The following is a 16,728-nucleotide window of genomic DNA, read 5'->3' on the forward strand; positions in this document are numbered from 1 at the left end:
CTCTCAGCAGTAAGCCACCCCACAGCCCATTTTTAACCCCTCAGTATGCGATCACATCAATACAACGACACTCTCCCTTACACCTTGCGTCGTGTCACCTTTCAGCTCCGAGTTATTTTTTTTTCGCGTACATGCTTGAAGACACCGACACACACATAGGCACCGTTTCACGTATAGCGTCCGCTGTGTTGAGGCATCATCACACAACTCGCGTCATAAAGTCCAGTCCTCGTAGCTGAAAGAGTGGGAACAGTTTGTTTTTCTCGTTCTTCTTTTCCTTGTCCCTTTGCCTTGGCCCGTGCTTTGTCGGAACGCCGCGAGCTGCCATTGGTGGCCTGACACCTCCCAGCGTGCAGCGCCACTCGGCAACTGGAGGAGGACACGGGCGTCGAACGACGTCATCTCTGGAACGATCGCAGCATTGGAGAAACAGAGGTGGAGGAGAAGGGATACACAGTTCGTGGTCACACAGTCCTTAGCGTGTGTGTTTTTTTTTCTTGTAGATTTGTGTTTTGTGTGTTTCGCGCGTGTGTGTTCGGTGTGCAAATCGTATCTTTCACTTTTTGTTTTTTTTGTTTGAATTCTGCCTCTCTCACTGCTCCATTATACCTTCGCTTTACACTTTACAGATCATACGTACTTTATATATAATATATATACATATAAATATATATTCCTTTTTCCTTCTTTTATCCTGTGTGTGTGTGTGTCTTTCAGCGGTGTCACACACTGTATCTCTCGTCTTACAATTTTTTGGTTATGCCGACAACCGGTGTTTGTTGGGTGTCGTGTGCAGTTAGGGTGTACACACTCCGCTCACGGTGGGTCGGGGGTTGGTCCGAGAGTGTCTATCCAGGTAGGTGCCTTTTTTTTTTCACCACAGCACACACAGAACGAACGAACAGAAAAGCAACCCGTTACCCCTCCTCACCACTTTCACCCAAACAGTTCACACGGATGACGCGGGATGGAGGAGAGGTGGTGACGTAAGTGATTGCACTCCCTCTTGCAAGCGTACCGGGGGCTCCGCGAGAACACGACTCTTCCGTGGGTGACACTCGCTGGTGAACAAGAAGAAAGACGCCGGTGCGATGTGATGACGTCACTTTCGTCTGGTGGGTGTAGAGGGCGTGCGCGTCGGAAAGCCAGTCCTCGCGTACACCTTGTAGGCGTGTTTACATGCCGAAGTCTCCTTATTGGACTTTTTTCTCCAAGCCTCTCTTGTTCCTCGTAGTGTACAAGATGGCCTCCTCGTCTCGGCGAGTGTTCAGATGAGGTCGATTCGTGTGGGTGTTGCGTGGGTCTGGTTGGTTGGCGCGAGTCCTTATGGTTCGTGCGCACGGCGTTGAGGTCACGTTTCTTCTCCTTGCGGAAGTTTGCGCCACACCGGTCGTGTTTTCAGAGTTCATAATGTTCTTCTACTCGTCGTCGTTGCTGTTTTGTTGCTTGCTCTGTTTCTCGTAGTAGTATGATGATACCACACGTGTGACCGCGACATGCACTTCTGGGCAAAGCTATTCCTTGACCGGATCCTTTTTTTTTTAGCAATGCGATAGGCTTGCCAGTCGAAGGGCAATTGTCCGCTCGTGTTTCTTCATATCTTGCCTGTTTATTTTTTACTTGTACGACGTGCCGGCGCGATTCTCGCGATAGTATTTCTTGTCGTACTTTCGGATTTGCCAATTTCGTGCAAGGATCCAGGTCTGTGCTCTGCTTATCCCAGTATTTCGATCACCACGCGCGTAGATAAGACAGCCGTTGTTATTCTCACGTTTGTTTGTTTCCCGAAAGAAGGGGGCTTCACTGTGGAAAGACACACCGACCGCACTATAGGTTAGATAGCTGCCATACACCGCTGTGGAGGATGATGGGACATGCTTTGAAACAGTTCTGCTCGTTTTGTTTGTTAGTGCTGGTTGCAAAGCTTAATCTCCGATATGAAAAGGCAATTAGGTCTTTATTGGATGCGCGAGGCTGAGATGAACCGATCGGGGGCAATATATTGGTTGAACAGTGATGCAATATTGGTCCAATTTCGCTAGTAAGTTTTAATTACCGAATTCGAGTGAATTTTATAAGCTCAAGAATCCCTTATTACGAGCTTCAGCTTGAGGTCAACTTCCGAAGCGTAAGCTACTCAAAGCTTAATAGTTTTAAACGGAGCTGACTAATTAATTAGCTCTCAGCAATTTAGTCGCGGGTGGGCAAAGAGTTGAATAACTGGCACCAGATGGTGTTCATCGGAGCTCGCTTCACTGAGGTGGTGTACGCATGGTGGCGGATGGTTATTACTTTTTTTTTATTGGGGCCACTTGTTTGTAATATCTTTTTTCGAGTTTGGTCGTGTTACGTCTTCTCCTCCGAGAGAAGTGAAAAAGAAGAAGCTCTGTACGCACATGGCAGCCGAAAGCAAGCAAGGAGGAGGAGAGGGTCATTGTTTTTTGAAAATCGATTTGACTGAGCTGGCTTTTTGGGCGGATTTAGAATTCGCCTAAGAAGCCGACGCGACCACCAGAGGAATAGCAGCTGCCGCTCATCACTTCTAAGGATGGCGGGGTATGGTAGCGTAATTGTAAACTTATTTTCGTTAAGTCGAAGTGTTGAATTTCGATACTTTGATGTCCTTGGTTTTGATGATGAAACTTGCCTAAATATCTTAGTTATTTACGCAACGTAACAATAAAATGCACGCTCAGAGTGGCTCTGGCACCACGACGTAACTAATCGTTAATACATGATTTTTTTATGATTCGGCAACGTCATGCCGGATGATTAAGGAACCACGGATACTGCGAGGACCCATAGTGTGTTTCCGTCAGAGAGAGATGGGCTAATTCCATGCTGCCGCTTATCACGCTAACGTTTGATATCAAGATCACCTAAGTTCAAGTTAGCGACGGTGGCAGCTGTATTCAAGTACACGACGAAAACCCCGGTATGAGGTGAATGACGCTTCCGAACCAATTTCCGACTTCCGATTCTGCGTTCCTCTGATAGCGCGACGGCTTCCGATATTTCGTTTTTTCGAATGATTCAGTTCGCCGGAGTCATTGTACATTTAATTGCCGCTTGTATCGATGCGGGGAGATCAGTCGACGAGGGATCGGACGCGTCACGTGACCGCGGGAGCGCGTTGTGACGTCACGAGATTGCGAGGAGCACCGAAATGAAAAGAAGTGGTAGAAAGAAGTTAAACGCATTTTAAGAAAAAAAAACATCTTAAAATAAAGAACGAGCGCACATGAACGAACGAACGAGGCGGGATCGACTGTACTTTTTTTTTTCTTTCGGCTTTTCTTTCCTTTCTCGAAATAATGGTTGTTTTTCCGCGTCATCTCCTTTCCGGGTTTTTTTTTTTTGTTTTTCCTCAATCTGGTGTTTTGTGGGCATGTCGGAACGGGAGAAACAAGGAGAGAGAGAGAGAAGGGGGAGGTTTGTTCAAACAAACGGTTGTTATGAGAACGGCAGCAGCTGCCCTGCCTACGCCTTGGTTTCGCTGTGCATGTGCGAATGGTGGTCGGGGATCACCTGCGGAATCTGGGGTGGAATAGTGTTGGCCATCTTGTGCTCCTTCTTCCACTTCATGCGCCGGTTCTGGAACCAGATCTTGATCTGCCGCTCCGAGAGGCACAGCGCGTGGGCGATCTCGATGCGCCGCCGCCGCGTCAGGTAGCGGTTGAAGTGGAACTCCTTCTCGAGTTCCAGCGTCTGGTAGCGCGTGTACGACGTCCGCTGCCGCTTCGTCTCACCCATGGCGTTCACGCCGTCTGCGTCAGAGAAGAACAACAACATTATAAGACTCACGAGGAAGAAGCAGGCTCTATGCATAGTTCTCATCAAAAAACGCTTTTGTCGTGCGTCTGTTTGTGGGCGTGCGTGTGTGTATGTGTGTATGTGTGTGTCTGTAAGCTCTGTAGTCTATGCCTCGTATGCGCGAGCCACAGAGTGCACGCGTGGACGTGCCAGAGTTCATAGTGGTACTGCCCATTCGTGTGTGTGGCCGACGCCTAATGGTGCTAAATCACTGACCACCACGGAGAGCGTCCTTGCAAATGCATCTTGCTGCGAAAATCTTCCGCGATTACAGGTCTTTTCTTTCTTTCTTTCTTTCTTTCTTTCTTTCTTTCTTTCTTTCTTTCTTTCTTTCTTTCTTTCTTTCTTTCTTTCTTTCTTTCTTTCTTTTGTTCGGTTACTATTTTCTGCCCACTCATTGTGCATGAGCGGAATTTATTTCCTTGTCGTGCGCGCTTCGAAGCTATAGGCCGCAATAACAAAGCCTTTCATTTCTGTCGCGAGTTCTGACATGCCTGGCTAGAAATGAGCGAGAAATAAACATCCGCCTTGAATCAACGTTTTTGGTTGGGATTATGCAGAGGTGAAACTGGGCTCGAGTTCGCGAAGCCTTCGTCTTATAGATACGTATAGGTATTGTTCGCTAGGGAAATTTTGGCCACTCCCGTAGTGGTACATATCATTAGTGAAGGGCGTCGACCAATGGTGAAATAGCGCTCACAAACGACTAGCTTTGGGAACATTGGACTAGTTGTATCCGTGTTTGTTCCCTTCATTTCTAACTTTTTTTTTCCAGAATGAGGTACATTTACTGGTTATGTAGGCCCTGCTCAATAGCGAAAAAAACGTATACATTAACAAAGTAGGTCTTCACAACAATGGATAGACGTATACAGTGAGATACATCTTCCCTGGGACAGTAGTGTTGAAATGTATCATGCAAGAAATTGTATTATCCGATGCAAGTACAAACAAAACATGAATATAGGCGCACATGGAGACGAACTAAGTATAACGCTGCCTCGTATGGCGTCAAGGGACACTACACAGCATGGCACATTATGCTTTGTAGCATGAACCACATAAAACACACTTCGCTGTTGAAATAGTTCGGGAGATCACCTATGGCATTTGTAACGAAGTCCCCCCCCCCCCCCAATGCTTGTAGAGCCGCATTAACCGGTTAATCGAGTAAACGTAATCGCGATGAACGTAGGAAAATTTTCTCTTCCCACGGGAAGCTGGTCGAAAACCGACAAAAAAAAAGGATTACTCTGAAAATTCTATTCCGTGAAATAGTATCAACGAGATAACGGTGTACACATGAAGAGAAGCATATGCTCAGTTTCGAGCCCTAGTGGTGGCGACATCTTGTGGCACTTCGTTCAACTATTTATTCCGATCGGTATACACTCACTGCTGTGCGGCATAACGGTGTAGGCAGCGATGTAACAACCGCCATGAGGGTATCTTCATGTGGCTTCTTCATGAAGGTCGTGCCACCCGGGATCATTCTCAAAGCTTCACAGTCGCTCACGGCGCAGCAAGATGTCCTTATACCAACACGTGCTGTTTCAGAATGTGTGTACCAGGGCGCCTCGGTATGAGGGTATACGTTAAAGATAACAAGCCTATATATAGGCCGTCTCTGCTGGACTTAAAGCACATTAGAGGCATTAAATTTGTTCAAGCTTACAAGATATCTGCGTATTTTCGTACGTTCATGAGTGTTCTCTCGCGCTACATGCATATCTTAGGCATTTACAAAGATAGTGTCAAGCTTCGGACAAGCTTTAAATGCTCAAAAATACGCTATTAAGTGGCCCAGAGGATAACCGCCGCTGTAGCTCGGTCGGTATACATAATCAGCCACGTTATCCGAAGGTTGTAGGTTCGATACCAACAGCCACCTGTCTTTTCGTCCACTTTTCTCTCTTTTCATTTATAACATGATTACTACAGTTAGACTACAAATATTGTACCCTATATCTTTCTAGGCTGAAGTTCATTCCTTGTTGGTTGCATTAGCTTGTGTGTACAAAGAGATGCGCCTTTCATCCATTCCTTCTTCTTTTGTTAGCATCTGGCACTTCTCAGGAGCAACAACTCGGAGATTGCACAGACTGTCTTTTTCTTGTAATCTGATTGTCCCTGCACGGCTGATGTAGTGTCACACATATAATGACACACATATAATGACACACATAAACACACATATAATGACACACATAAAACCACACATATAATGACAATCTCAACGTTTTCGTTCGGGGCATCTTATATACATCAGATGGCATGGGTCATTCACATCGATTCTATATACAGCACCTTGAAAACATTATAGAAAGCCCCCCACCCCCACACCCCGTTGATCTTCATCTCGCACCTTAGCCAGCCGGACAACGTTTCTAGAAGGCCACTTTAGTAGCATATGCGTTCGTAATAACGACTAACGTGCGACAACGTATACAGACAAAAGAAACAAAACCAGCGGCGGCGCAGTCATATTTAGTTCCACGTAGCAAGAGCACCCTCAAGTCATGTACGGTTGGCACTATTCGCCTTGGTGTTTTGGCACGTAACGTTCGGAACCACGCAACATAGCAACGCCAGATCGGTCATTTCATTCGTGTTATAGAAAACAGCAGGAGTCCCAAACTATACCGACAATTTGTTCTTGGCGTTGGCATAAAACACGCGTGCATACGCGACAGTCAAGGTCCCGATATCGCTACGCATGACGACGCCAAGCCTCATTTAGCGCCGCCGCAGGCTGGTACAACACGTCGCGTCGAAGAACGGGACTGTTATCATTCATTTCCGCGTAGGCGTCAGAGGAGAAGGACGAAGCGGGACCAAAAGGCGCGAAAGTCGCGTGTCGCAAAGACTTCGCCAGATCAGTGGGACAATATATACGGGCGAAAAAATATTATGCCAGTTCTAACCACGTCGCAGGAGTCGATGAATTGCCTTCTATGCGCTGGAATAAAGGTTGCACTCCTATACTGAAATGAGATTCGAAATGAGTTCGTATTTATGAAGCCATTCGTTTTTTCATACACTGCTTTCGGTAAAACAGCAACTGTGAGCTTGAGACACAGGTGCGCGCGCAGACAAAGAGGAGAACGCTATTACGCGTATAACAACTATAGCTTCAATCGCAATTGCTCGTTACTAGTGAGTGCCCATCTTCTCTACCTTTTTTTCAGGTCCATAGTAGAGTATACCGAGTACTCTAAATCGTTAACTACTTTTTCTAAACACACAGTGCCCGTCATGGAGCGCACGGGACAGCTTTAAGCTCTCCCATAGTAGAGTACCAATTACTCCAAGTTGTTGACAACTTTTTCTAAACACAAACATTTTTTTTTCTAAACACATGACCCGGCCCGAGAGTAATTTTTGTCGATGCCACCTCATCAAGTCTGAGGCCCGAGGGACGGCTTTCAGTTCACTCATAGTATAGTACTGAGTATTCTAAACCATTAACCACTCTTTCTATTCTAAACACAACCACTTCTTCTAAACACCGTATGAGTCAGCAGGACGGCTCACTGCTCTACATGCCACAGTTGAGTACGAAGTACTCGAAATCGTTGAACACTTATCTAAACAACGTGCGATCGAACATTGGTTGTGATATACAAACATTAAAGGCAAGGTCCGATTAGAAAAAAAAAACACTCGAAGCGCGCTTGAGCTTCGCCTATTATAGAATGCCATAGCGTACGCATCAGGCTACGCATTGCATTCTCAACTGCTAGCCTAGCTTCGGTTCTCGGAGGATGCTTCAACCGTGCTGCAAGGAAAGAAAACATCTATGCATGCGCATAACCTCGGCCGTTTCGAACTATCCCGAAATGTCTATTGCAAGTGCAGTCGCAATGTGCCCACTAACGATAGTTATAGCGCGAGAACGGAACGACGACGCAGAAACAAGAAGGACTTGAAGGACAAAGGACACGGGCGCTATGTCCTTCGTTTCCTTCTTGTCTCTGTGTCGTCGTTCCGTTGTCGAGCTATAACTATCGTCATGTCATACCATGCAACTAGCCCAAGCTGCCACACTTCTAAGTGCCCACTAAGCCACAATCCTTCGTCTTGTGAATCAACGAAGAGCCCACTATACACGCGCATAAGGCAACAAAGGTACGCAGCTGCTCCCTTTCTTGATGCTTTTGCTGCTGATGATGACTAAATATACCTGAGCGCTTTGTAATAGGTGGGCTTTTAGAACGCCCACTTGTTGAGCGATTCACATATTTTGACACCTAATGCGATTCTACGCTTCTGTCACGCAATATTACAAGCGTTAAGGAGACTCCTCCCGCTTCGTGAGATTTGTGTAAGGATGAAGCTTCATGAGGTCGAAGCTTGCACGTTGGCGTTGCGCACCGTATACCCTCCGATGACGCTGACGACGATGTAGAACAAGCGCGTTCCAGACCACACATTCGCTTTCTACAATCACGGTACAGCACACGCAAGGTACCCGCTATACGAAAAAGCGATGTCGATGAAGCGCCCACTATTGCACTATAACGTTCATCATTCTGCTGATAAGCGAGGTACCCGTTACACATCATTACGTACACTTTGTTCTGTGGCTGACAGATGGATGGATGAAAAACTTTATTGGGGTCCTGAAGGATTCCACCCCTGTTTTATTGGGGTATACGATTGCGGGCCGCTCCCACGTTGACAGTGAAAAATAAGCGCGTTCCACACAATAGGTTCTTTTTCTACCGTGGATGAAAACAACCGTGAACGCGCTGTCGTCATCTAAGCTGCAACGTCACGGGGAATGTGGACATTATTAACGACGACTGGCTTGTGCGAAATATGACGCTGCGATATGCTATAAGATGCATTTCATATTACTATAAACAACCAACAACAGTCAGGGGCACGTGTACAGACCTCGCCTTTAAGAACTTCAGATTACATCTTATCGAAGAACCATTGGCTCTTCATTTTAATGATCACAAGACAGTCTTAGTGAAGGAAAAAACGAAGTGCCCACCTCAATACCATATACGACCAATAAAACAGCATCGTATGTACTGTACACACGCGTTCTCACCCATCTGCACGTTCGAGTTAGCATTCGAGTGGGTAATGTACGAAGGATTCAAGGTTACTTGAACGATACCCCGCAGCTTCGCCCACTCATCATCGTTCGCTTCGTGGATATGCTATGATTCTTTTTTTTTTTTGAGCTGTTTCAAGCGATGGTGTGACTGCATCGTAGAACATCTGATTGACCCGGTTTGATACTCCCTCGAACCACAAGTTCTAATTATTGATTTCACTTGAATCTTTCTCGGTTTTTCGCTCCGTGACAACACCGATTTTTTGCTTACATCCAACAGCGCCGACTCTGACAGTGACATCGAAATTTATGCAAAACGATCTCTTTAACCTTGTCGCTTTATTACTTAACAATAAACAAGATAATTCTAGCACTAAGCGTTTAGTGTAAATAAAAAGTAGAAAGTTAAGCTTCAACTATTTAGAGCATCAGGAGGAGATAAGAATGAAGATATTTCAACGGTTAGTGGTGAACACGAGAGTATTTAGGAGACAAATGGAGGTAACAACAGGTATAAAGGAAGAAATAAAGGAAGGAAGAACGGAAAAAAAATAATGAAAGAAGGAAAGACTACACGTACCCCTTCACTCTCTAATTGCGTTCTCATTTATGCATGCGTCACTTTCTCCCATTTGCCTTGGTTATTCTAGAGTTCTCACGTTTATCTTGAATTAGGCTCAAAGTTCATTAAATATACACTCAAGAAAGGACCGCCATGGCAACAGGCTCGACAAGGCCACTTTGTACGCGTCACGAAAATCAACATGCCAATGAAAACAAGGAAGAAACAAACAATTTGGCAACGCCTGACCCCATGAGAGCTTAAACGAAGCGCAAAACCCGCGACCAGCGGAAGGAACATGTCTGCAAACAACGCTCAGACTCGATGGAAAGCCGTAAGAAAAGCAAGAGATGTTGTTTACCCCAAAACCGGCGCGTCTCACAATTTGTAAATGGCGGAATAAATAAATTATGCGTACGTCAAGAGGGAAGGGCCGCTTTAGCCGGGCAGGAGTCTGTCGCGCAGAGACAATCGCCTTCGTAAACAGGAAGAAAAAAAATACAACGGCACGCACGCACAGGTCGCGCGACCGTATAAATCTTGAGAAATTAATCTTCGCGAGGAAAAGGAGGGAGCCGAGGCGGCGTGGACCGGAAAGGAACTTGGTGCCGAGAGGCGAAGCGAAAGAGCCGCCGCCGTTTCAGTCTGTGGCTTCTTCGAGAGGCGGAAGGTGGCGGGGGGGGGCACAAGGGGGGGGGTTGAAGGGGGAGGGTTGTTGGAGGCGAGAAGAAGCGAGAGGCAATGAGTCAGGCTTCGTTCGTTCGTCGCCGGCGCGCTGGAAACCCGCGAATGCGAAAATCTCTTTCCATGGCATACAGCTTCCTTCATCTCTGCACGCACGACACGTTTTCTCCTATACACTACAGTCTTTTGTAAGAAGACTGCCTTTCTGCTTTTGCTTTCTTTTTTTTTATAACACAGACAGTTTTTTCAGAAGACGCTGCACGCTTTACTTCACGGAAGCCTCCATCCCTGTTTGTCTGGCAGCACTAGGTCTCGCCTCCACTCCTTCTACTCCAATTTGCAATCCTGATGGCACTTCTTCGACCCCACGTCGTTCTCCTGGTAACTCCTTCTTACACGTCTCCGCCGGCGGCGAGACTGTTTTTTTTTCTGTTTTTGTTTTTGTTGACGACGCGCCTTCTACAGCCGGCTTTTACGTATACCAGACAGACTGGGAGGGCTGGTGGGAGGGGGACGCGTCACTGGAGCGGCCTGCCGCAGGCGGCAGTGTAGAGAATTCGTGAGGCTGCTAGCAGCAGTGGTGTGTCGGTGCTTGGGGGCTGCCCCTACGCACACGCGTAGACGAGGCAAAGGCAGGAAAAGAGGCAGGCAGCCAAGCACGCACCCACTTCTCCTCGCTTCGTTTCTGCTGGCCGCCGTCGTCGGACACGCTCGCCTAGCTTAGGCCTAACCTCAAGAGCACCTCCACCCCCCCCCCGAACCCGCAGAAAATGAACCCGTAATAATTGCGTGTTCCGCCCTCTCTGACCATTCACGGGCGGCGGGCAGGTTGATGCATTGCCATAGAGGAACCGGTCTCCGCCACAGAGAGCACATTTTCCTTTTTCTTCTTTCTTTTTCTCTTCATTCGTTTCGCTCAGCCGGAGTGCATTTCTTCGTTCACTTCTGGGGCTGTCTTGCAGACGCTTGTACCCTCAGGCTTCCGTCGGGAGAGTTCTTTCGTGATTCCGATCGCTTGGGCCGACCATGTCGGCTACTGCTACTGCTTCCAGTCAGTTCCTACCGACTCGCTTACCGTTTTTGTTCTCCCTCTTTTTCTTTTTGAAAAGCGCGGGCAGTCACAGCAGAGTGCGCGCGTACACTCAGTGGCGTCGTCACACCGTTCGGATCGTTAATAGATCACGAACTCTTCATATCCGAAGAGCCAGTCCGGCCCAGAAGGCACAGCCGTGAGGAAGGTAATACGCCCCAGGGAGGGGGGGGGAGAGAAACGGGGAGGGGGGCGTCAAAGCATTCTCGGGAATTTCCCTGCGGCTTTCATTTGGCCACCGGTAGGTGGCGCGCGCGCGACAGAGTGCGTTGACCGGCGCCACAGTCCGGCACAGGACAGGAGCATCGGCGGGATGGCGGCGAGACAAGTTGAAAGATCCCCTCCGGCAGGCCACTATAGCAGAAGACGCCACGCAATAACGCGTGCACGGGCGTGATAGAAAGGAGTGGCTTTGCATCGCCCCATCAGGGCCTGCGAGAAGGCCGACCGGCCATCGAAAAACGCGCAGGTCCGGCGAACGAATTCTCAACCGTGCTTCTCGTTTCTTCTCCCCCTCATCTTAGTCCCGATGCTCGGAGCAAATTACTTCCAGATCGAACGTAGATCACACAGAGGTGGGCCAGGATGGTTTGCCGCCTCCAAGTGCGATGATGGTCCGGAACCATGCAGTGGAAGAAGTGGTGGTGGCGCCCCATTCAGTGCTGTGGCACGCCCCGCAGCACCACAGTTGGTGCACGGCGCTTGTCGATGCGGAGATATGCATACTTAATGTGAATCTCATTTCCAACGAAGGCGCCGACTGCGGCGACACGATATTTTTTGCTTCGCAGTCGGGACGGTGGAATGCTTAATTCGGCTAATTGCAGAGAGCACTCTGTAATTTGGAACGTCGCGAGAACGCGGGCCGGACCTGTCGCCAAGGCTTCCCTTCACCAACCCACATTTACGCAGAATTACGCCCGCACTGACGCCTTGCAAAGCCATGTTTTCTGTCTCTCTCTCAGTATACACGTGTGAGCGCACTTCGAAGGCGTTACGACGCCAACCCTGTCGTTACAAGGACGTCTCGATTCGATAGGTCCCGTGTTAAAATAACCCATGTTTTCTTCGGGTGCCCACTGGCCTTATACAGCAGGTCATCATTTTTGTTTGAACTAGAAGTACACCACTTGCTTTCCGCTTTGCATGAAATAGTTTGATAAAATGTAGCGTCATTCTCAGCCTCGTATTCAGGAAAAGGACTCGTACTGAAATCATTCGAGAACGTTTCAGCCAACCGTAACCCTAAACATCTCATAAGCAAAGGCCACTAGCCAATGGCAAAACACTTTTGCGAACAAAGCTTTGTGAATGCCATCCCCGGGGATCTAGGCTTTCAGTAAATGGCGTATGGGAATTCAGTCCCAGGCGTATATGGCAGCGTTTCTTGCGAAGTCTGAGAAATGATGGAGTACCCGCTACGTAACAACGGAATATCTAATATGACAAGCGCGGAACGTTAAAAGGGTTTTAAATTTACAAATTCGTAATAACCGGAGTTAATTGATTGATCGATATGTGGGGGTTAACGTCCCAAAACCACCGTATGATTGTTTGAGACGCGGTAGTGGAGGGCTCCAGAAATTTCAACCACCTGCGGGGTTCTTTAACGTGCACACAAATCTGAGCACACGGGCCTACCGCATTTTCGCCTCCTGCGACAATGCAGCCGTCGCCGAATTCACAACAGCTTTACGTTCGTACGATCGGTTTGCATTGGTTGATCGGCGTCGGTATACGTTTGATATACGTTTATATAACATCGGGTTTCGCTTAGTCTGCTATCACTGCACTCACGGCGTGAAACGTTTCTTGTGTATATATGCGACAAGGAACTTCAATGTGTACATGTGTATGTGTACAATACATGTTGATGAGTGCATGCTCACACATGTGAAAATGTGTATAAGTACTATATGTATACATACACATGTGTACACGTAGTACAGCAACGGTGGTAGGGGCTGGTCGATGCTCTTCAACTTTGTTAACCCACCATTTTTTTCGAACAGGCAACTTCTGCGACTCTACTGATTATTTTACGATTCGCCAGCGAATGACAAACTGAATACGCTAGTAGATTTCTGAAAAACAAAAGTTGTTTAGAACCAACAGCGAACATATTATTCGGGGAAGCCGAATACCAGTGAGAAAAAAGTTCTTACGAACAAAAACGTTTGTCGATTCAGTTCCTGGGAATGGATTAACAAGCTTTTTGTTAACCACTGGCGAACTGCCTTCTGTACAGACACATCCAGCAACACGATTAGCTAACTGTTTTCACTCATTCACAGTTTAAGCGTAAGTCATTTTTGTGATCTCTTAAGCAGAGCAGTTATAAGATTTTCTCGTGGCGTAAGGACTCGTTCTATTTTGATTAAATAACAAAGTATAGTCTTCACTGCTAAAACATATATGTCATGGTCATCTTGCAGTTTGACACTATAAGATTAATATAGAGGGAAACCACCCGCTGCAAGCATTACAATAAATGGTGAACTTCCACCCATTCGTACATCTTTATTATTATTTTGCACTGATTCAATGAGAAACTGGGTATTTTCACCTTTCTGGTATTTCTCGCTCCGTGTGACTGGCTTGTTTGACTCACAAGTGTTTTTTTTTTTTTCAGGACTAATGCGCTTTACTATAAGAAACGGTGCCCTTTGCTGGGGTAGTATTCAGATAAATCGCAGTTGAGGACGCGATCATGTTGCCGAATATTAGCGCAGATGTTCAACCAATAGCCTTAAATAGTAAATCTGGTTCTGCAACGTACAGTAACAGCTAGCAGCTCAGTAGGTCTGATAAATGGTCAAGGAACACTTTTCACCTAAACAGCTTTAGGGACGTCAATGTAAGAAGTCACCAAAGCTCTAAAGTACGTTAGAATCAAGCAGACAAAAAATAAAACGTCTTAGGAAACTGTATTTCCAATCATGATCATGCTGATTAATCAACGTCATAACATAGGTCCCAAACGAAAAAGAATGCCCAATAACAACATAGAAATGTTTATACGAATATCAACGGCAAGCTTAAAATTGAAGTCATAGACGTGTGCAATGTTCGTGCCCCCCTCCCTCTTAATGATGTATATGTGTGGGGCTGACATTGCACCCTCCCCCTCTTAGGTGACTATAGGAAAAGCGCGCCCCTTATCCTCCCCTCCCACATGTGGACGCCTATGACTAAAATGTGTACTTGAGTATAAAGAGCACTTTTTCAGAGTTGTGGTAATCTTGCATACGGAGCACGTGCCAATTAAAAGATACAGTGCACTGGTGTTTGAGCGGAAAGTTCACCGAATGGCACGAAAACTGCGTAGTCTCTGTCTACGTTGCTTCGTTTTTTTTAATAATGTTATGTTGGGTTTTACGTCCAAAAGTCACGATATTTTATGAGAGACGCCGTAGTGAAGGGCTCCGGAAACTTTGACTACCTGGTGTTCTTCAACGAGCACTGACATCACAAAGTACACAAGCTTCCATCTACTTCGTTCTTTCATTATCTCCAATATGACCATCCTTCTGAAAGGTACTATATAAAGCTTCAGATTATTCAGCAGCGACGTTCAAGCGTACATAACTATACAAGAAACGAACCTGCGTCCTTCGAACTATATTACGAATTAGCATCGAAACGAACAGTTAGCGCTTGACTTGGCAGCTGTATACGCAGTAGAAAAAAGATGCCATTTGACACATCTTCGTTTGTCCTGACTAGCCATGTTTACGACTCTCTTTAAAGATAGACGTGAACTCTCTTTGCACATCAGTATACTCTCGTCGAAGGGTCGTTTGACCTCAACGACTTGATATGATTCTCTGACGAAGTTCATACACGTGGCAGGCCAGGACTCTCTGAAACGAGTAACACACACTGTAGATTTGCCTTAGAGAGTGTATTCTTGCGCAGTCTTCCACGTTCTGCTGTAGCGGTCCTCAAGCGATCCGTCCCCGTGGTCACTTGGGACTGCACACTAGCGAGAAGCCGCCGCCGTGACCCCAACTTCCCCGGCATGATAGCCACCGTTATGCAGCTTATACAGAGTCGGCGATTATACGGGCTTATAACACAAGCCGTGCCAACGTCAGCGGCGCTCCTCTGGAACGTCGCAACAAAAACTCGCAGAGCTCAAAGCAGAGCAGTGGGAAAGCCGGGATGAAAAAAAAATAAAGGGGAAAAGAAGATACAAGGGGCAGATAAAACGAAAAAAGTTTCGATGAAAAAAAAAAGGAAGTTCTGGAGCTACTTTTTTAGCTGGTACGCCTCTCTCTCTCTCTCTCTCTCTCTCTCTCTCCCTGAGAGCGCGGGAAACATCGCCGGCTAGCGCTGCAGCGCGCGGGCCGTCCAATCGAGAGCGTGCGGGTCCCTGACAGGCGGTCGACTTGACGGTTGATGAAGATGAACGAGAGCAGAGCGGCGGACTCCCGTCCCGTCACCAGTCGCAAAACCGACGCGTGGGCGAGGAGGCGGCGGGGTGGCGTGGTACCGGCGTGGCGTATATGTGTCGGAGCTGCTGGCCGGACGCCGGCAAGCGACAGCGACACCGCCGAAGCACGACATAACTGAAGGCGCCTTTAACCGCGCGAGTCCGGATGTTGCAGCCGTCGTCCGAGGCGACGCTTTCGGCGGCGAAGGGAACGCGCACACCTTTTGCCGGGCTGCTTGCACGTCTTTGGGGGAAGCACCCATCACCTCGGCCGCGGTGTTGGGGCGTGCGTCGGGAAAACTGCCGCGTGGCATAACGTTCGTCGCACGACGTGCAAAATGATCGATCCGGGGGCTGTTTCGGAGCTGCGGTCTTTTTAAGACTGAAGGGAGAGACACGTTGGGGAGAGACTGCGTGGGAGAGTACAGTTTGCGACGGCATATTGGACACAGGCTTTGGACCTCTCCACTGAAGCTGCACACATATAGTGTGTTACATGTACGACCAAGAAGAGTGATAAACAGCCGGCAGACACGGCTGCGTGGTTCTCGGCCCAAAAGCTTTCTGCGAGCTGGTTGCGATTGTTGTTGTGGCGGCGCAACTGCGTGCGCTGCGTTTTCTTTTTTTATTTTCTTTTTCGCTTGCCTGGCGGTGATGAATGAGGCCCCGAGAGAGCGGACGGGTGGCGCATCACGCATGTTGTGTCTGTGCGCACGGCACACGCTCGACAAGCTGATTGGCTCGAATCGCGCCGTGAAGCGACGACGACGAAGTGTGGTGACGCACATACGGCTCCCTCTTCCCCGAAGAGCCGACAGCGAGGACAGTAAGGGAGTTCAGCGAACACATGAATTGGCTCAGAAAAAAAAAAGGCGGCCGTAATCGATCAGGCGCGACGTCCGGTCGGTCGATGCTGATGTCGCAAAGCGCTCGCCCATCAGCCGCGTTGAGTGGCGACGTGAGCATTGAACAGGATAGCACAATAATATACAAGTGAAGAGGTTTCTATTCTCGTGAATTAATCCGCGCCTTTCAGAGCTCTTACTCAATATTTTTCACTCTACGAACATATA

General features: G+C 47.6%; 1 protein-coding gene across 1 annotated transcript in view; it reads right to left on the minus strand.

Annotated features, from left to right (window-relative positions):
* Positions 1 to 3,335: 3,335 nt before the first annotated feature.
* The window catches only part of LOC119172358 (uncharacterized), an 80,431-nt gene continuing 67,038 nt past the window's right edge, over positions 3,336 to 16,728 (minus strand). Inside the window, exon 2 of the mRNA XM_037423420.2 lies at positions 3,336 to 3,767. Within this exon, the coding sequence (XP_037279317.2) occupies positions 3,481 to 3,767 (287 nt within the window). The 3' untranslated portion in view covers positions 3,336 to 3,480. The remainder of the gene's footprint in view (positions 3,768 to 16,728) is intronic.

The sequence above is a fragment of the Rhipicephalus microplus genome, chromosome 4 (assembly GCF_043290135.1).
Source record: "Rhipicephalus microplus isolate Deutch F79 chromosome 4, USDA_Rmic, whole genome shotgun sequence".
Taxonomy (NCBI): domain Eukaryota; kingdom Metazoa; phylum Arthropoda; class Arachnida; order Ixodida; family Ixodidae; genus Rhipicephalus; species Rhipicephalus microplus.